This window comes from Papaver somniferum, chromosome 7, assembly GCF_003573695.1.
Source record: "Papaver somniferum cultivar HN1 chromosome 7, ASM357369v1, whole genome shotgun sequence".
NCBI lineage: Eukaryota > Viridiplantae > Streptophyta > Magnoliopsida > Ranunculales > Papaveraceae > Papaver > Papaver somniferum.
Window position 1 is genome coordinate 92,763,928 of NC_039364.1, and position 22,701 is coordinate 92,786,628.

Here is a 22,701-nt window from a genome sequence, read left to right on the forward strand (position 1 = left end):
TTGTTTGGAAGTGTGGAAAATCGGTTTCAAGGTTGTAAGTGTGAAAGAGAACTTACAAAGTTAAGATGTCGACATACTTTAAACACGTGCTATGAATGTTTATTTCTTTAATTGTTCAAAGTTATTCCTTAATAGCTAAGGAAAGAGAATTCCAGGATCGAAATATAAATAAGTTAAGAATCTTTTAATTAAGGTAATTAACTTCATTTTTAGGAAAATAAGAATTAGTAATGTGCATTTACTAATTAGAGATTTTCTGAGAGATTTCGATCATTATCTTTGGACAGAGCATTTCCAAGAATTGTGAAACCGAATTTGTGCTTTACTGAATATCTTGAGAATATTTTCGGTTTTGGAAATTCCTTGGTGTCCAAACTTCCTTGTCTATAAATACTTGAAGTTTGCCTTTCTTGCAAACTAATCCTTCGTAACAAAAAACTTCCTCTTTGTTGTGTTGTTACTGGTGTAGCCGCCTATTCAGAGAGGAGAGTAACCTCATTAAGCGAAATCTCTTACGGCCGCTCAATTTAAAGTCTTCTTTGGGATTGAGAAGCTCTACGAGTATCGTTGGTGGGAAACTAGATAATTGCGGTTTATCTTTTGTTTTCATTAATTTGATTGACTAACGGTGGTTAAACTTTGATTGCACCTAGTTTGTTTATGCTTGAGAACCTTCTCTTTTGATATAAGATTCACTCAAACTAGTTCAGAGTTTCAACAGGGATATTTAGAATGTTGTTAGTTCTAAAGACAATCTTGTGATAATCCATTGTTAACAGACTCCGTTCTGTGCATGATTTATCACAAGAGATTCAAGTGATTGTGTGCAGGTGTTTATTGAAGATCTAAGAAGATTTGAAGACGAAGAAGATATTGAAGATTTCTGATTTGTGGGTTCATAATCTTTTGTGTGCACAATACTTGTTTCGGTAAAAGAGGATCCAATTAATAATCGGTTTATCCTTGGATTGATTAATTGAGTAGATCGACATCAACACAATTCTTTGGATTAATAGTGTTGTTGGCTTAATCTTAAACGATTACTTCGGTAATTGAACATAAGATAGATCTAAGGACCTGACGAAGGAGTTTATATGAAGATAAACAGAAGAGCCTTTGTCCGACTCATATCACTTGGTTGAATAGAGTTGTTACCAAACAGATTTGTTGTTCCTTTATTGTTTGGAATACGAACCAAAGGAATTGTTCCAAGTACGTGACTTATTCATAGGTCGGAGGCATGGGAATACAGACGGAACTAGGTGAACTATAGGTTTAGTTGCTTGGTCTCAACTATACGAAGTTAGGTGTAATTTTTTGTAGCGGATTAATCCTGAGAGTATTCAACTCTGGACAAGGTCCCGGGTTCTTTTTGCATTTGCGGTTTCCTCGTTAACAAAATCTTGTTGTGTCATTTACTTTATATTTTTGTTTTATAATTAAAGTAAATTACACAAACATTAATTCCTATTTACTTGATAAGTGAATCCTATTGTGTTTGGTTAAGTCTGAACCTTTTTATCAAGTAACATACTTCGTTGTTGTATTGTCTCGATCTCGTATCCATAGACGATCACACGAAGTATGAACCGATTAGTTGTATTGTCTCGACTCAGTCGATAAACAATCACTTTCGGAGAAAGGACTTATAGGTAGGAAAAGTTTTAGTTTGAGGTATATTTGGGTACCCTCGCCTTTTCAAATTGTAATACCGAAATCTCTCTTAGATTAAAACTTAATATTACTTAGTATACAAGTATAATTAACTAATATGGCTTCTAGAGATATGTTTTACTTGTTGGAAAAATAAAACATATACATTCGAGAGTCTCATTAGAAGATTCTCAAACATTTCGGTTTGGGATCTCACTTTGAGTATCAAGGAATATATTTGAACGATAAAAGATAAGATTTATACACATGCTCAAATCACTCACAATATCGACATATAAAACTTTCCTACTTTGCAAACTCAACTTCTAAAATCACACAAACCATAAAGTATACGTAAGATCGGAAATCGGTTTTGCCACGGGGATCGGTCCTACTAATTCTCAATATGTAGAGATTGGTTCTTCTAGAAATCACCAATAGGTATCGGGTCCTGCAAGATATCCCCAATGCATAGGGATCGGTCCTGTTATAAATCTCCAATAGGAACCGTACTACCAATCCATTGATTTCTTTCAACTACGAAACAAGTTTCATAAGTCTATTTCCTTAAACTCATGTAATCAAACATAGTTTTCTAGGTATGAAATCAATCCTTAGTTCATTACACAATCTAGTAACAAATTACAAAGATAATGTCTATGTCGCAATTACGAAGTTCAAAAGATAGGCGTTATACTTCGGAATTCAATATACATAAGTTTTAAAACAACTTGTATATTCTTTCATATATATAACTTCGCATGTTATGTTTCCAATCTAAACGACCTAAAAGTAACATAGATATAAACGGGAACAAGTCAAGTCTCGTATTACTAACCTCGAGTAAAAGGATGATACGTTCGTTGATGTCGATACATCTTCAGAATCTCCAGGTCTTTAGAGTAATACTTGTATGTCTCAACATCTTTAGACTTCCTAGTCTAATCAAATGAAGTTAACTCTAGTGATCTAATCCAGCGACCTTGAGTTATGAAACTAAAATATGACAACTAACCTTGACATATACCAACGTTTGGTGGGTTCAACCAAGAAATGATCTAAAAAAATGGTTGATTCATCGAAATCCGTTAGGGATAAAGTATTCATCGGCAATAAAATATTTATCGCCTGAGCAACTGCTAAGTGACTAGTTGATATTTATGTAAAAATTAATATTGATCAAACTAAAAAAAAACTTCAAAAAAAATTAACAATTAAATGTTTAAACCAATAATTAAACAAAACCTAAAATCATGTCCTTCCGGTCTTCCAATCTCGTCCAAAAGATTCCCTTTCCGATCTTGTCTTAACATGTCATATAGATTCTGGTTTTGGATGTAACTAGTCATTTACGCATATTTCCTTGCAAGCAACCCTCTTTGTGGTAGAATCTCAGGCCTCAAATATACATCATCATGGTTATGCCAATCCTTATTACGTCGGGTTTCTGAAATTACCATGTTATGCATAATTGTAATTCAGTATAATCTTGTGCATTTCACACGCACTTAGACCGCGATATGACCCACAAATGACCATATACTTCCACTTCAGAATTACCGTAGCCCTTTCCACATCCTTCCTCAAACCTATTTGTTTGTAGTTAAAATACCGGTACAAACGACCCATTTCACCATTTGGGGGATGATAGTAAACTTGAACTAAGATTGACCATTTTGGATAGATTTCATCCGCAAGATAATACCCATGAGAGTATTGATGTTCGTTGATTGTGAAATATACTTTGGGACAAATTCCATACTTTAGATCTTCAAACAAAAGCGATTTGTGCAAAATATTTATGTCACTTTGTAAAACAACTTGTATATTCTTCCTCGGCACTTTGATTATAATAGGATGATCAAGTCTCTAATACTATAATTTTTATATATATAACTTCCCATGTTATGTTTTCAATACAAACGACTTGAAAGTAACATAGATGGAAATGGAAACAAGTCAAGTCTTGTATTACTAACCTTGAGTAGAAGGATGATGCATTCGTTGATATCAATACATCTTCAGAATCTCCAGGTACCAGTCTAACCAAACAAAGTTGACTCTAGTAATCTAATCAAGCGACCTTGAGTATTGAAACTAAAATATGACAACCAAATTCACATATATCAACTATTGGTGGGTTCAATCGAGAAATACTCTAACAATCGGTGATTCACCGAAATTCGTTGGGGATAAACTATTCGTTGGCGATAAAATGTTTGTCGCTCGAGCAACTGAGATCTGCTAAGTCATAAGTTGATATATTTTTAAAAAAAATATTATTGATTAAACTAAAAAAACTTCAAAAAAAAATTAACAATTAAATGTTTAAACCAATAGTTAAACAGAACCTAAAAATCATGTTCGTCCGGTCTTCCAGTCTCGTCCAAAAGATTCCCTTTCCAATCTTGTCTTAACATGTCATACAGATTCTGGTTTTGGATGTAACTAGTCATTTACGCATAGTTCCTTGCAAGCAACCCTCTTTGTGGTAGAATCTCAGACCTCAAATCTACATCATCATGGTTATGCCAATCCTTATTACGTCGGGTTTCTGAAATTACCATGTTTTGCATAATTATGTAAGTTAGTATAGTCTTGTGCATTTCACACGCACTTAGACCGCGATATGACCCACAAATGACAACAAACTTCCACTTCAGAATTCCCAAACCCCTTTCCACATCCTTCCTCAAACCTATTTGTATGTAGTTAAAGTACTGATACAAACGACCTAATTCACCACTTGGGGGTTGACGGTTAACTTGAACTAAGGATGACCATTTTTGATAGATTCCATCCGCCAGATAATACCCATGAGATTATTGATGTTTGTTGATTGTGAAGTATACTTTGGGAAAAATTCCATACTTTAGATCTTCACACAAGAGGTATTCTGTAAAAGATAACACGTTTTTGGTGGAATTAGGGTCTGGGTAGTAGAACATGCAGTTGGTGCATTAGGGTTGTTGACTAACAGAAGACTGTGTTGACTGTCTAAATTTTTACCAAATTGCCCTTATAAAATAATCAAATGACATTATATATCTTAGCGTTATTTTAAAAGTTAACCGGATTTAAACCTACTAGTTGTTTTGTTGATGCACTTTATAGGACAAAAAGAAGGAACGCAATAATCTTCTTCTGACTTACTGAGTGTCGTCGTCGCTCCATATCGTCACCATGGTAGAAAGACGGGTCAACTAAGTCAAATCGTTCCCTTAAACCTTTTTAACTAGATGAAACCAACAAGGGTGTGTCCTAATCAATTTACAAACTAAGTTATGTCAGCTTGTGCTGAAAAAAGAGTGTTTTACATGGGAAACCGGTAACGTTATTTGCTTTTGAAACATGGGTTTGATTCTAATATTTTTGTGAAATGTTAAGTAATGGCTTATGTGGAGGAAGTATTTGATGAAATTCCTGGGAGTTGATCGATATATGTATCATGTCTGGGAACTGTTATGGAATGGTTATGCAAGGAGTTGTTTGATGAAATGCTTGAGAGCCGATTGATAACGAGTGCTCGAATTCGTTCTTCTTCTAACACAACTACTTTATCAATAGTTAAAGAAAATCATAATCATCTTTCAAAAAAAATATATAGGTTTTCATTATCAACATCAATATGATTATAAATAAAAATTTCCTTGATCATCAAAAGAAACACTAGCCAACTGTTTGAACCATTCTTCTTCTTCGTCCATTGGTGTTTGGAAATTTTCAGTCGAGATTCTTTCTTGACAGAAACTTAGCTATTTTTCGAAAGAAACCTGAAAAGGAAGACTGTTGGTTATAAATCCAATTAGCAATCACTGAATTCGATGGGTTTGAAATGAACGATATGATAAGGAAGAGTAGTTAGGTGATTGATTTTAAGGGGAAAATAAAAAACCATTTTACAATGGTCAAACAATTAGCGTAAGTCAACATATGGTCAGGGTATTTAACAAAATAGGGAAAAGGTTAGCTCACGATTTTCTAAAGGTCTCTGGTTAGTCTACGACCTAAATACATCAACTGCATGTTATACGACCCATACCTTAATTCACTGTAAACATGAGACCCTTTTACAAAATATCTCTTCAAACAAAAACGATTTGTGCAAAATATTTGTGTCACTTTGTGAACCTAGTAGACCAAAAAAAACGTAAATATCCAACAATCATAAGAAGCAACAACTTCAAGGATAACAGTTGGTTTTAGGTAATTACCCTTATATTAATCGGCCCAATAGGTAGGGCATCTAGTCCAAACCCAATGCATGCAGTCAAGACTACCTAGCATTCATGAGAATCTTCTATCCTGGTTTTTCTTTAATATTTATCTGACATCTTCCACAGTTGGTTTTTGTAAAACGATTAACCAATATGATTAATCATTGTTTGACAAAACAATTAAAGATACTTGTACAAAGTTGTTTTTCTCATATGAATGAACTTGTAGTTCGAATCCAAAGGTTTCACATAACAAAGAATCCTTAAGACTGAAGTAACCTTTTATTCCGGACTATGACCTCTAATATTCAGTGCATCGAATTGATAATTAAATCGAAGTTTTACCTGAGAATCTCATTAATAATTTTGTTACCAATTGTTGGGGCATATGCAGATCGATGTTGGAAATCTTGATCAGAGTACACATAATAGGAAAGAAAATAATCGTGCATTGGTGGAACCCTTCCCTCCCTCGATATGTATATCTTCTTTTAATTTTATCTCTAGAGCTCTAGGTATTTGGTCCATATGTATTAGTACATAGTGTTAATTAGTTCTCTATCTTCGTCTGCCTCATCATCAAGTTGTTATAACTTCCGAACACAACTTTGTTGTTGTGATTTAAACTGATCCGTATAAATTTGCATCCCTTAATCAGAATAAGGTATTAATTATAAAATTTAAAGAAAGTAAATTGAGAAAAAGTAAAAAAATAAATAATAATAAATAAAAAACTAATAAAATAATGGATCATATATATGAGATTGAAGTAGGGGAAATGGCCGTTACAAAATAGTCAGTAACGACAGAATCACGGTCGAGTGGTTGAATCTCCAACGCCAACGGTCAAAGCTACATCGCTGGCGTTAGCCACTTGACAGCTCGATAGAAAGTTCATAGCTACACACTTTTCCTGTAATGTCGGGGCTAGTTTGTCACGCCACCTAGCATGCCAAATGATTTTTTTTTATGAACCCGCATTACTGATTCAATGCAGAAGGATTGGAGAAAAAGAAGTCGCATTGATTTGTTAGAATCTTTATAAGGCTTTTGTTAACTTGTATACCCGTATACATGTTAAGGTTTAATAAAGAGTTATTTTATTTCATTGGAAATTGTGTTTTTTTTGTCTTATTCTACTAGAAATTGGTTTTTCTTGCATGAAAAACAACAAATCTTTTTCCCAATGCAAAGAATCATTGTATTCAATGCAATAAAACAAACAAATTTTGTTTCCAATGCAAAAAATAGTTGTTTTAAGTGGAAATTGAACTTTTGTCCCTACTTTTGATGGTCTATACAAATATCCTTATCACACAATAAATATGTCCCTATTCATCCCTAAGCCCATTAGGGGTCAACTAATATTTTTTTACTTTCCATATTTATCCCTCTCTCTTTTAGATCGGGTTTTATTTCTTCTTCTTTATCTTCTTCCCTTCAACGTCTGCAACTACCATCACCACCAACTCCTCTGTCGCCGTACCAACAGATCCGTTCTCCACTTTGACTCAGGTAACAGAACGAGATTGAAACCGAGATTAGGTTTTGATTCTGTGAAATCGAATTCATGGGTGTTGGTTCTTCTGCCATTAGTTGATACCGCTGGTCTCTAGAAAAGGAAGATGAGATTAGGGTTCTGCTGGTTATGTTTGAAGGCGAATCAGATTGAGAAGAAATTTACAGTTTGAATCCAGGGTTTACTGTTGCTGTTAATAATTGATGATTGAATTGAAATCAAGAAGAGCTGGAGATTCAAGAGGATGAAGGTGTTGTTGCTGATGTATGTCAGGATTAGGGGTTGAGATCTTGAAAGAAGCAGAGATGAGTTCGAAGTAATGAGTTGCTGCTGTAATTGAAGCTAATGGATGAATGAGTTTTGATGATTTAGGGTTTTCCTATGAATTAAAGGGTCGATTATGGAATGGAGTGAAAGCAGGATGAGCTAATGACAACAATGAAAATTGAGGTCTTCTGAGATCAAAGAATACTAGATTTGTACCCGTGCTACACACCGGGCATTTTTTTCTTTTAACTTGGTGTACGCGGGGTTTTTCTTGGCGATACATTTTTGATATGGTGTGCGCGGGGCTTCACCACGCCCCGTGGAGATGCACTTTTGATTCGGTGTGCACGGAGCTTTGCCCCGCCCCGTGATGGTGCATTTTTGATTTGGTGTGCGCGGGGCTCCGTCCCTCCCAGTGACAATGTATTTTTGATTTTGTGTGGCTAGGCAAATATATTAAATAGGTAGAAAATATGTGCATATGTTATTTATTTTTCCATTTATTTTCGCAGAAAATATGTGTGGAATATGTGATTTTCTTTTTCACCTTTATATATTAATTTGGAAACAGAAGTTGATAATATGATAGGTACTCGATTTCCAAATTGAATTTGGAGTTCCATAAAATCCAAACACAGTAAATTAGGTTTTTCTTTTGAGTTTATATTTTTAATACCAATCATACATTGCCAAGTAACCACACCTAAATATTGTCACGTCATGAGTTCCAAATAGAATTGGTTTTTTTTTTTTTATCTTTTTCATATTATGTGCGTAGAACTAGCACAATTGTAATCCCCACATTAAAATTAGCCATGACTGGTTAATTAAAAGTTGCAACCTCTGTTTTGTTGGTCAAGTAAAATTAGGTAGGGGGTTACAGCTCCGGCCATGTCCCCTTAATGGCATTAAAATTAGCTATTTTTAATTAGAAAATTATGTTAGATTTAGGAAAATTCTGGGGTAGAAGATTGGCCCGACGTTTAGGTAAGCTGTGATTAATGTTTGGAGTTAAACTATTGAGTAGGTAGAGTTTGTTTAGGAGGGAGTTTTTTAAAAACATTATCCAAGTTATTGTTGCATGGTTCCTTAGTTACAGTCCACCGGAAGTGAATACTAAATGCTTACCCCTCCAACACGTCTTCAGCCTCGAAGTGTTAACTAAATGCTTCGCAAGTTTTTTCTCAACTCAAGCAAATCATTGCTTTCCACTGGATCAAGTGCTCGTCTATATAACAGCTGCCGACTATTAGAATTGTGAAAATCACCAACAATAGCCTCCTTATTCAAACCCAAACTAAACAATCTTGGATAATTTTTTTTTGAGCATATGTTTTATACTCTCCGATGATCTCTCCAGAATCTTATGCTCCTCCCATTGTTTAGTTGAATACAAACCATAATAGCCTTAACGCCCCTACTATATACATAATATAGGTTTTCGGTTTTTGACTGGTAGGTACAATATAACTTAGTGTATCTTCCGTTGTGGCAGAAAGCCGTCATATTCGCGTGGCCGTTGATACCTTGTTCAAAGGTTTTTACGAATGCCTAACCGACCATCTTCTTTATGTCTACGGACCTTTAACACATTGCCACATTTAGTAAGAATATTACTTCTAATGAAAAACATGCATTAACACTAATTACCTCTTTTGATGAAAGAACGATGGCAACATCATCTTCTTTTTCCATGTCCACATTCTCCTCAAAACTTTTCTCTTGTAAACATCTAGTGGACCTGTAGCACCCATTGGAACTCTGTTTATCGGTGTGTTGTAGGGGTGAGCATAAAAACTGTAACCGCGGATTTGACCCTTATCCGTCCGCAAAATTGCGGATTTCACCCAGACCGCAAGATGTATGGGCCGGACACGGGTGGAGTTCTCAAATCCGCACGCGGTGCGGTTGCGGTTGTCTTTTAAAAACCGCGGATTACCCGCACCGTTGGGTAGTAAAGTAAAACTAGTAAGCCCATAACTCAAATTGAAAAACTTAAGATATATTTCTTGCTCTTGAAAACTTATGATTCATCTTTAGTCGCAGTTGAAAAAGTAACTTCTTAGATTTGTCATTTGGAAGGAACACCGAGTGAAGAAATTATAATTAGATTTCCGAGATAAACTGATTAGACAAAGTTTGCTGGAGCTACAAGTGACTGACTATACTAGAGCTGTTAGTGGGCTTGGCCGAAATGGAACATTTTCTGCTCTAAAATTAGTGGGCTTGGCCTAACAAATCCGCGGTTAATCCGCAACCGACCCGTACAATCCGCGGATGTAAAATCCGTGGGTGATTGGGCTGGTCACGGTTTGATTTTTCAAATCCACAACTTTGACGGTTTGGTTGCGGGTGACCCCTAATCCGCAACCGTCCGTCCGTTGCACACCCCTAATGTGTTGCAATAGGAGCTTGTTTTAGCTAGAGGTTATTAATCTGAATCGTAGGAAATAGAGAAGAACCACTGGAAGCTTGATAGAGACATTCCTAAATGCAAGCTCCAAAGTGAGAGAACCCATATTAAAAGCCAAAAAAATTGAACAATTGTAATAGCAAATCAATTAAATTCCAAAAGACCAAAATTTGAGAGAAAAAAATACAAAAAAAGGTTTAAAAATACCTTTGAAATTGAGCACGATTTCTTCACATGAGAGAAGGGTCTGTTAAAGGTTTTTTTTTATATATAGGCTTGCACAAAACTGGATTCGGAAGTCCGGTTAACTTTGGTATTTGTTCCATGATAGGAAACCCGGTTAGATCACATAAGGAAACGAAAATTCTTTACGCCAAACCTTAGCAAACATAAGGAAATTTTGATTATTTCCAAACTTAGTTGTCGACAGAGTTCGAAACTTAGTTTTCGAGCAGAGTAGAACCAATGTTTAAACCAATTATACGTTGTCAAGTGTCCTCACCAAAACGTTCTTTTCACAAAACTCAAAAAAAACCTATTTCGACCAATAAGAAGCGAGGGTTTCCTCACCGTTCAACGTGAGAGTTTTATTTGTTTAGGCCTTTAAGTCTTTAGATGAGATTGTTGAATGTTGGCGGTGGTGGTGCCAGTGGTGGTGGTGAAGTGGTAGATGAAGAAATTTGTTCCATTTTGAAATAAAGAAAAAAATTATATGAGTGAGGGTATTAAGGTAATCTAATTTTAAATAGATAAGGTTATAAAAAAGGAGGAACATATTTATTGTTGTATAAGGATATATTTGTAGGATGTCAAAAGTAGGGACACATGGACATATAATTAATATATCCTTATTTTAATGAACCTTAACATGTATACAGGCATACAAGGTAACAATACCCTCTTTAAAATACTAGATGATCTGACGGGTGAGAGACGCTTCTTCATCTGTGCTTACGACGCGTGAAAGCACGACTCTACGGGTTTTTGCTTATGGCACTAACTACAAAGTGAGAGCTTATTACGAGGAACCGTCTGCAACTTGTCTTTGACGCTTCCAATGATGCAAGTGAAGAGATTACATTTTCCACAATTAATGCAACACTAACTCATTCATTTAACAATAATAATACCAGTTTTTTTCAACTCACAGCATTTCGTTGACTGGAGTAAGATGAGAAATCTTCTTATCAACTTTTCTCATTGATATAGTTTTGGGGATTTTCATTGTTGACTCCAAGTATGGGTTGGAGATACAGAGGTGGGTTATTCTTAATTGGTATTGTTGTTCTCATATGGGTTACTTCTGCAGAGATTACTCAGGTTAGCTTTTGTACTGTTTCATTAAATATCTTGACTAATTTTTCAAAATTTGATTGCCTTAGTATGTTTAATAACTAGTTTAATGAAACACCTTTTTGTCGATTTTAAGATAGATTTGCGTAATTTGGTTAATAAAAATTCTTTTCTATTGTTTCTAGGGTTTATCATGTGAACTTAGTGATAATCATGTTGTGCAGAGAATATTTTTGGAATACAAACACCCATTTGCAATTACATATCTAGGGGCATCTCTATTGGCGATATATCTACCAATTGCCATTCTCAAGGACTGGCTTTGCAACATATTTTCATTGAAAAAGCTATTGAATTCAAGCTCGATAATTACCTCTTTGGTTGCATTGGATACCCCAATGAGGGTTACTGGTCTAGAAACTGAGATGAGAAGTTGCTTAATTACTGAGATGGAACTCGGCAGAAAGAAAGAAGGACTAGTGCCTTTGCTTGCTAAGGAAAGTGATGGGAATGACTGCGATGGAGGTATACAGAAATCTGAACTTCGAACATGGGAGATTGCTAAATGTAGCTTCCTTATTGCTCCAGTATGGTTTACAACTGAGGTAACATATTGCTTGTGATTTGATTTTTTTTTTTTTTAATTTTTTATTATAATCAGTTTGTTGCAATTATGATTGTGAAGTGCTTATTGAGTCCATCAATGTCTGTGAAGTGCTTATCGAGTCCATCAATCTTGCATTTACAGACATCATATTATTTCATCATACAACTGGGAACTGATAAGTAATTAGATGTGTGGGTGCTTATTAATGAACACGTCTTTATACAGATTTCTTATGATATTTTACGATTTTCCGTCGGACATTTCTGAATGATTTTGATATCTGGATGATGCAATTGATCAAATTGATTTGGCTCATTCAAATACATCCAAAATAGAAACCTACTTAAAGCTCCGACCCAAAATGGTGCAACCTCTAAATTTGCCTCATCTTTATTCCCCCATCTGCGATAAGTCTATTGAATAGGATATTTCATACATACCCTGAAGACTAAACGTCCTATTTGTCTGTAAGATCTGAAATCGAAACTTCCGTTCATTCTGATACAGTATTTTTCCAACGCTGCACTGGCAAACACAAGTGTTGCAAGTACAACGGTCTTGTCTTCTACTTCAGGACTGTTCACACTTTTCTTTGGCGCATGCCTTGGTCAAGATTCTCTTAACATAACAAAGATTGTTGCGGTTATTATAAGCATGGCTGGTGTTGTTATGACCACACTTGGAAAAACTTGGGCAACAGATGAACAGGGAATATCCGAGTAAGTATGCGTTGCTGCTGCGAATTTATAGTTTCTTGGGTTTTTCTTTCTTTGCTGAATAGATGCCATCTTGGTATTTGTTAGTACTCTGAGCTAATATCAGCATGTTCCATCAATAAAAAACAAAAAGGTTTGTATTAACATAAGATAAGTCTAATTTTGATCATTGTAGCTGGAAAACAAATTCTGTGTTGCTTACAAAATAACAACCTTCGTCTCATCTCATGCTTCTTCTTTTAGTATGTTGGATAATGAAAGGTATCGCATTTGAATCTGATTGGCTGGCCATATGTGATATATCTATCAACAGTACAAACCTAGTTCAGGTACTTGTAGTTTTATTTATAGTTGTACTAACTTATCTGTTTCATTTTTTCTTGAAGTACAAAGCACTCAATTGTTGGGGACATTTTTGGTTTACTTGCCGCAGTAACGTATGGCTTATTTACTGGTTGTGTGTTCTTCTTTCATCTCTTTGTACTTGCTTTTCTAAGAGTACAAGTGTTTGACGATATTAATGTATGGAATCATTTGCAGTGCTACTAAAGAGATGTGCTGGATCAGAAGGAGAAAAGATGGACGTGCATAAAATCTTTGGATATATCGGATTGTTCAGCCTTCTTGGACTGTGGTGGCTTGGTAAGAATTTAGAAGACACTCCTTTTTATCTGCTTTTTATAGCTACTCTATTAATTGGAAAACATGGAATTCACCCAATATCTATAGTCGCTTGTGCTCAGCACACTCGAGCTACATAGATGATAAATATTGGTAGATATTTGTGAATTCCCATCGAACACTGGTGAGATAATATGATAGATCGAAAAGTGTTGTAATTCTCTTAAAGCTGCGGTTAGAACTCAGTTGTTAGTTGCATAATTTTGTAAGGTCTCTGGAGACAGGTACATATCAAATTTATGTATTATGCTTTTTTGGTTTTGTAAGGCTCAATCAGGATGGTTTTGTAAGGCTCAATCAGGATAACAATGTTATAACTCAGAATAACACTGTAAATATTTTATCATCTTCCTATTTATATATAGTTACAAGTAGCAGTAGATTTAGTATTCTAGGGTTGGGCCACTTGAAAACTTCTTTGACTGAAGCTTACCAAACAATGTCAAAAATGCTAACTGTTTTCAAGTTGTTGGATTTAATGGTTACTTTACTTTGGGGGCTTGACTTTATAGTCTACTACTCAGGACATCAGTTGATTAGTGTCTGATGTGAAGGGATTTTCTATTGGACAATCTGAAAGGAGATCTAACAATTTGAAAATCCGGAATTTAAGAAATTATAGCTGAATGGGAACTGAAAAGGGTTGACAAATCGCAATCTGTCATGGCTAAAGTAACTCCTGTTTGTATAGTTTAACATGCTTTCCTCCTTCTCAACATTTTAGTTACTCGAAATGGTAGAAATTAGCTCTGCATTCGTATAACTCATTGATTTTTGTCCAAGGCCAAGTTTTATGCCAAGTTAGGGCTGTTCAATTAGACTTCACTTTGAGACTTAATATGCAGTCGACATGATAAACGCCGATGTGCTACAGGCTTTCACGAACGAGTTGCTCACATTATAATAATTTGCTTTACATTACCTTTTTCCTGTGTTACAACGATACGCCTAAAAAACAAATTCAGCAGTATCGATACGTATTTACACGGATACGCGTACTAATACTCCCAATACTTCAAGATACAACTCAGAAAACTTTGACTAAATATTAGAAAATTTAGATATTTTACTAGATTCTATGAGAAGTTTTAACTATAGTGACAAAACATTAGTTCCAAATTTGTCCAATGATCTTGCTCTAGACTTTCTTCCTTCTTATCCATACTTTTTCTCTCTCCAGTGAGGTTAATCGTACATACTATATTTTGATCATGCAAACACATGTATGTGTTTTGTTAAGTTTCTATCTTATATATAATATATTTATGATAAACTACTGATCAATATTGAGTATGCCGTATCGCCGTATTTTAGTTTTTCAAGTTGGTGTATCATAGTAGCGTATTGGTATCTTGTATCCGATACCGTATCCGTATCGTTGCAACACAGCCTTTTTCTGTTTTGTCATTTCCATGATTGTTACACTTGATGTTTGATTCTTCGATGCAGTGTGGCCTCTTACTGCTGTGGGGATTGAGCCAACTTTCAAATTTCCGCACTCCACATCCATTGAAGAGGTCTTATTGCTAAATGGTTTAGTGGGAAGTGTTATTTCAGATTACTTTTGGTATATACTGTTCCTGATCTCTATAATTTCAGTACATATAAAAAGTGAACAACACATAATTCATGTAACTGTGAACATGTAACAGGGCTCTTTCTGTTGTTTGGACAACCCCTCTAGTTGCAACGCTGGGCATGTCCCTCACAATACCCATTGCAATGGTAGCAGATATGGTCCTCCATGGACGCCAGTATTCCGCAATCTATATTCTCGGATCTCTTCAGGTATGTATAAGATAAACCGTTATTATGTTTTTGTTGATCTTATCGACAATGTATCTTAGTTTATGAACAACAGAACTTGGAGAACAAACTTAATTAGATGCATACTTCGGCGGTGTTTGTGTTTGTTCTGCTGACTTGGGTCGAGACCATTTTAGACCGTTTGTTATTGCATCTGAGTCAGAAATACATCTAACTCAAAGGTTACTCATTAGATAAAAATAACTCTTACTCAATTGACATTTACCTGTTTAGACAAGCTTGATGACTGTGAGACTCGACTGAGTCAGATTCAAAATCTGAAGAAAACAGACATGGAAACTCCATGTTATGTTAAATTGCATTAAGAGCTTCTCCAATGGAATGTATGTGAAGATAAATGTCTAAATCCACATAGGATAGACGTTCATTTTTCCTAAAATTCTTCTCCAACCCCAACTTCTTAAATCAGTGTGAAGAAGATATTGTTTACTTTTTGTTAGACATTCACCTTCACAATGTGCTATCCTAGTAAGCTTTTACTTAACTAAAATTAATTCCAATATAATAAATAACCATTTTTAGCTCTAATAAAATCATCAAATTACTAAACATAAAATTTACATTTAATGAAAAACTGATCACGAACAACACCATTGGAGATGAATAACTTTTTTCACCTAAACTTAAGGAAAAGTTGGAATAAGGATGTCTTGTTTGTGTTGCCACATAGGAAATTCATACACCAACCATTGGAGAAGCTCTAAGTTCTTCAACTTTTCAGCAATGTTTTTGTAATTTGACTAATTTCTAAGAAATCGTCTAAACTATACTTGCCTTTTTTTTTTTCTACTGAAAGCTAATGTCTCGGTTCAAATACTCCAGGTGTTTGCAGGATTTGTAATAGCTAACCTATCAGACACATGCTCATACAAGGTTAGAAACCTCCAGATGGTTCAGTGACCGTAGATATAGGGGTCCAGTCAAGGAAAATGGCCTTCTAACTGGATTTTCTGGAACTCTCAAGTCTGAACAGGTACTGGCATAGGAAAGCCGTGAGATAAAACAGCTTTCCTCTCTTTCTGTTTCTCTCTATTCATTTTAGTCATCCCAGAATTATGTGCTCGTTATCCATACAACCATTTCTCAACAGTTTGGAATTGTATATAAATCAGTATACCTGTATACAAAGTTATAAGAAATCTGAATTTGTATGAATTCCTACCAACAAATGAAAATATCCTCACGCACAGACTTGTTGAAGTAGTTCAACAGATTGTTGTACGGAGAACAGATTGTGGCACCATCCGCGGTATTTCTGTTTTCGAGGATGATGACAGAACGTATTTGTATCCAAACATTAATTGGTCGCATATTAGCACACTATATATAGGTTCGCGTTGCATTGCCATTCGAAATCAAGATGAGTTATGTTGGTTCCGTTGGATTTAGTACACAAATATGAGTACTTTGCAACAAAAAAAAAAGGTTCCTGTATTGGTAAGGGTACCAAGGACTAGTCTGAAGAGTCTGTTGACCTTGAAAAATAAAGTAATCCTTAAGAAAACGTTAAATGGGAAATTGCAGCAGTCTTCTCCATGGACCATAGTCCATACTAGCTGTATAGATACAATAAAAACTCCATATATTAATAATCTCGGGACTTCACAAAATTATTAATATATGGAATTTATTAATATAGGTATATCAAAAAATATTTTTTTTTTGCTAATTCAAATTATGTAAATGAAAATGGATATGGATGTCTTCCTTAATCATATAAATGAGCAACAAGTCGTAAATGGTTTAATTGAAGAAGAAAACACCGACGGAATTAGATAAGAAGCGGAGGAAGATAATCCTGATGATGATAGTACAGAGATACCAAAAGTTTCATGCCAAGAATCTTTAAACATGCTGGACAAGTTGGAAATGTTTTGGCTTCAACAATAAGATGCCAATAGTGATGAAGGCTTACACATCCACGAATCAAAAGATACAATAACAATCCAAAATATTACATCATTTTCTCAAACAAGTATGGATAAGTATTTTATTTCATCTTAAATTTTGATGTGCTATAAGTTTCCAATAATGACAATTATATTAATATATGGAGGTAAATTCCTCATGATGGGACTAGAAAAATCTATTAATATTAAAATATGGAGGTTATTACTATTTATAACTGGCCCAAGTTGGGACTATGATATTTTATTAATATATCAATATATGGAGTTTTTATTGTACCAACATTGGTACTTTTGGTGCAATAATGCTACATTCACAGGGGAATGAATCCCGTGAATATCACAAGACACAACAAAATGAGGGACCCACAGTGGGACCCATAGCCCACCCCCTGCAAGCTCCAGTGGGTCCCAGGGGTTGTGAGACGCGGTGAATCTTGTTTTCATATAAATTAGCTGCAAAACTTGGAAGTGGATAAAAAAATGGTCACGGGGTACCATTGATAAATACTCCTTCCGTCCATTTTTAAGAGTCCGCTTTGACTTTGTCAATATATTAAGGAAATCCTATAAAATGTCATGACTAGCCCTTGACTAGCTTATTTAATATTACGTTATTACTAAAATTAAAATTATTAGTGTTAAATTTTTTAATTTTGATAGTATTATTGTTTTAGAAAAATATTGTAAAGAAATATTTTGTCATAAATTTTAATTTGGATAGTATTATTAATACAGATGAAAAGACAATATAAGAATAAACAGAAGTATTAAGAATTTTGTAACTACTCATAAATGTTTTTATTTAAAAAAAGGAATGACAATTAATATTAAAAAATATTGAATGAATTTTTTCCTTATACATGGTGATGATATTTATGATTTTTAATTAAATTTATATTAAAAATGATTTTTTAATTAGTACGCGAGTTACAATACCAGAGGTGTCACTATCCATGCACAAAAACTCCAACAATACAAATTGTTCATAAAAACCCCATTTAATATAAACTGTTTATATTATCTTTCTAGTTTAAATCACCCCAACAAAAACAAAAATCAACCCCACCTTTAATTTTATAATTGCCACCAACAACACACCATGGTATCGCCACCACTGACCACCATCGGCGCCAACCACCACCTCCGACCTCCACCACCGCACCTCCACCACCATCGCCACCACGCCACCACCACCATCCACCACCACCACCGCTACACCACCGCCACCCCGGCCGCCTCCACCACCATCCACCGCCGCCGCCGCCACACCGCCACTGCACCACCACCACCACCACACCTCCACCACCATCGCCACCGCACCACAACCACCATCCACCACCACCGCCGCCGCCGTCCACCACCACCAATGTCCACCACCGCCGACCGCCGCCACCACCGTCTGCCACCACCGCCACCGTACCACCACTGCCGTCCCACCACCGCCACCACCACTGTCCACCACAACCACCACCGTACGCCACAGCACCACCACCACCATCGTCCTCCACCAGCCAGCACCACCACTATCGACCACCGCCGATCACCAACGCCGCCGACCACCACCAACACCTGCCGCACCTCTACCAGCACCACGACCGTCCACCACCACCACCGACCAAAAATTAGATGAAACCAATTTTGGTTTCATCATTAATACGATGAAACCGATATTGGTTTCATCATAAAATAAGATGAAACTGATAGACGCATTTATGTGTTTAATTTTTCCAAATTGTATATATTGTTAGTGCTCGATTTTGTACTTATTTGGTTATTTTATGTCTTTGTAGGTGTTTTTGGAGAAATAAGCTTTTGCGGCGAATTGGCTCAAAATGTGGCATTTGAACCTCCGTAAATAACGTACCAGAAGCTCCCCAGAAGTATGCCAGAGACACCCCAGAAATACCCCGGAGGAACCCCGAAAAAGTGCGGAAAACATCCCAGAAAAATTACTAAAGGCACCCAAGTTTTGGTTATTTCCACCCAATAATTTTATTTCAACCCCACTTGCTATTCGCACCCCATCAGAGGATAGGGGCATCCTTCTTCACATTTCAAATTGACGTTTTGGCGGGAAAATGTTTCCAACGAGAACAGAATTTAGGGTTCGATTGTTAGGCTATTTTGGGAGAGATTCAATCGCCAATATCAACTAGGATGGACTCTAATGGACTTAACAGAGCTTTTATGGGCAATTTCCTCGATCCAATTGGGCTGAATCGTCGATTCCAAGCAAAACATAGGGCTGTCTTTCACGGGTCTTCTGTGGAGTTGGTTTTGCGAGATACGTGCAGATAAGGGAAAGTTAGGATAAAGAATATCTTCTATGGGATATTTACTGAATCCTAAGAATAATTGTAACAACCAGGGACGCGTACATAAGCTAAAAAAGAGATTTTCTCTCAACTGTTGACCGAAGAGAATACAAAGAATATTCATAGATAAACTCGGATTTGTGGGTTTTGCTAGGTATAAAAAGGATGGTTTGAGTCTTAGAAAAGGGATCAAGAAGTTTGGGGAAGTTTAGAGACCACAGAGACGCAGCAGAGAGGCTGGATGACGAAGAACAGGAAGTTGCAGGAAATCTTCCTGCTGCTGCTCGAAGAAGAAGAAGACGAAGAACAGACAGTCAGAAACCGTCGTTCTTCAACAGAGGCAGCAGCAGTTTGCATGTGTCGTTGTTTACAGCAGTATCGTCTTATAGTTCTTTCTTTGACGCCTTCTGTGAGTCTCAGAATCGCTGTATTATAATTTCTAACTCTTTTAATCATACTTTGAGCATCAATAATGTATTTTGAGAACATGATTAATATGAGTAGCTAAATCCCAACACTGGGATGATGGAGGAAGCCGTTCTTTACGCATATGATAATTATATTTAATTCTTTTATGACTACTTGCACTTTTATTAATTGTTTTACGATTTTTCTTAATTGGTTGTTATATCGTATGATGATGTATGCTTGGTCGAAGTTCTTTTGATGCGTCATGCTAGTGATTTACAATCAATCTTCTAAAAATCTACCTTGGCAAGAATAAGAGTCGATATCATTTGAGCTATAATTGTTTGGGAATAAATATATGAATTGTGTGAATGATTAATGGTGGAATCCTGAGTCCTAGTATCTCTTGATCTTGTGACATATTTTGTATATACAATTTTGTTTTTAAATCTTTTCAAGTCCGAGCAACGAACTCTTATTTACCGCATTAAAATTATTACAACAGAAACCATAATTGGTTTCCTGAGAATTCAATTGCAAGAAAACTTATAAGAGGTATTATACATGTTCATTGATAGAAAGACAGCATTGAAATTTCATGATTGACATGGCATGCCTAAATGTTATTTCGCAAAGCTTCGAAACACCAACGGATGAAACGTAACTAAACAAGTGAACCTTAGTCGAAGATCGATCCTGTTTCCGGAAACGCATATATAACCAATTATTGTAACCACAAAAATCTAAGAAATCCATTCAAAATAGACACAAAATTGCAGATATGCAGATGCAGCATAACAAAAGTATACAAGATAAAAATATATCGGAGCTAGGCAGAGCATCTGTTAACAATGAAACTTGAACGGCTCATCCAAGACTGTACAATAAGGTAAGTGCATAGATGTGTTGTTTCGCATATATATCAGTCATAGTCATAGAATGAGACAAGATGGATAAAATTGTGCAGATCTTAGTTAAAAACTCACAGTGATGAATTTGTCAGTGTTTTGGCCATTAGCGCGATAGTATTTATTGGCTAGAGGAATTTGCACTACTCCTGATGGACCCAACTTATCTTTATATACCACTGGGGGAGAAGGGGGAGACTTGTGAACTGCAGGTACATTTTGAACTGGGGGTCTGAGTAGTAGAAGCAGTTGAAGCAGCAACAAGTGCAACAGGTGCAGATGGTTTTGGTTCCTCAGGAGCAGCAAAGAGATATCCTAAAAACTCTCACCTCCTCCATAACTGACTCCACGACCCATTTATCTGAAACACCAACAAGATTGGTTTCATCGACATAAAATCTAGAAAAAAAAATCACATATTAGATGAAACAAAAATTTCATTTAAACCTCAGCAACATCATTAGTTACAGCTAGAATTCAAACCACACAACTACCTAAACATTATCACATTCAGTTTCATAACATTCTGTAAAGCACCCACCAACAACATTTTGTAACTCAACTTTTTATGTTTCAGACTTAACGTAAACACAAATACCACTTCTTTGATTCAAAGCACATAATCTCCATCACAGCTAGCATTGTAAATCCTAATCCACAGATATCAAACACAACAACAATTCAAACTCATAAACAAAATTCAATTCAAGTAAGGATAAGATTAGATGGAACCAATTTTGGTTTCATTATAAATACGATGAAACCAAAATTGGTTTCATCATAAATAAGATGAAACCATAATTGGTTTCGTCAGATATAAACCATGATTCATTCTGTTTGACCACACCAATAGCAATAACCTGTGTTGGCTTATAAAAAAAATAACTTGAAACTCGCATAAATATTGTAAGGCATGGACACACAGAGGTCTCAATATTCAGAACATGGTCATTCAATTCATTCATTATAGCCAAAGCCCAAAGGTAAGTCATACAAGCAAAATAAGGAGGCATACTTCTTCACACTAATGGGAGAAACATAAGTTAGTCGCAATTTTCCGATAAAATATGCACATTGTACCTATGTCCTATCAGTGATCACAAAGATTATGATGTTTTTTCCATTACTAAAAATATACACAAACCTCCTTCCCAAAAGACCATGGCTCATGATCAACCGTTCCCTTTTCAGAATAGCCTCGGCAAAAAGGATGTTGACAACAAAAATTTATAAATTAGCAAAAATTAGATGAAACCCATTTTGGTTTCATCATAAATAGATGAAACCATTTTTGGTTCCATCATAGCTAAGATGAAAACATAATTGGTTTCGTTCAAATGTCTATTCAACTACAATAAAATTAGAAAGAGGTATTATACACGTCCATTGATAGAAAATGTCATGATTGACATGGCATGCCTAAATGCTATTTCACAAAGCTTTGAAAACACTAACGGATGAAACGTAGCTAAACAAAGTGCTCACCACCAGAAAGTTACTAAGATGAACTTATTTTCTCCCCAGTTGTTTAAGTTGCAGGTAAGACTATACGAGCTGCAAATACTTTGCAAGTAGATACTACATTACCTATCTCTACATTTTCAGCACAAATAATAATATTTAGAAATTATGGAGCTACATTAACTTCACCACAAAGAAAAATGAGAGAACTAGTTTTGTTATGCCCAAAGCTAATCGCATAACACATGCTTACCCATTATGTATCCAAGCATCCCTTCAAATTTTCAAATACATACTGGATGTCGAATGTGAACTCGCAGAGTTTCACCTTCTTCTCTTCCAAATAGTTACTTACTTTATAGACTGACTGGAACCTGCGAACACATAAAAGTACGCATCAAATAACCAAATAATAACAGTATTAATGTGACAAAACCGTATCAATGTGGCAAAACCGAAGAACAGGGACGATAACAACAAAACAGTAATATGCTCTATTAATGAGT

The 22,701-nt window shown here is 35.6% G+C and overlaps 1 protein-coding gene across 1 annotated transcript; it reads left to right on the forward strand.

Annotated features, from left to right (window-relative positions):
- The first annotated feature begins 11,028 nt into the window (after positions 1–11,028).
- On the forward strand, positions 11,029–16,402 carry LOC113297871 (uncharacterized vacuolar membrane protein YML018C-like). Its single transcript, XM_026546441.1, has 8 exons — positions 11,029–11,389; positions 11,587–11,967; positions 12,477–12,688; positions 13,072–13,139; positions 13,226–13,327; positions 14,816–14,933; positions 15,019–15,154; positions 16,016–16,402. The coding sequence occupies exons 1-8, from the start codon at positions 11,309–11,311 to the stop codon at positions 16,091–16,093; spliced, it is 1,176 nt and encodes a 391-aa protein (XP_026402226.1). The 5' UTR covers positions 11,029–11,308; the 3' UTR covers positions 16,094–16,402.
- The last annotated feature ends 6,299 nt before the right edge of the window (positions 16,403–22,701 follow it).

What these genes read in the sequence shown, in the direction of transcription:
- LOC113297871 (XM_026546441.1), top strand. Translation starts at nt 11,309, where the DNA reads ATGGGTTGGAGATACAGAGGTGGGTTATTCTTAATTGGTATTGTTGTT. An exon ending in CTTCTGCAGAGATTACTCAG is followed by an intron (nt 11,390 to 11,586) that starts GTTAGCTTTTGT and finishes CATGTTGTGCAG; the next exon opens with AGAATATTTTTGGAATACAA. An exon ending in GTTATTTCAGATTACTTTTG is followed by an intron (nt 14,934 to 15,018) that starts GTATATACTGTT and finishes AACATGTAACAG; the next exon opens with GGCTCTTTCTGTTGTTTGGA.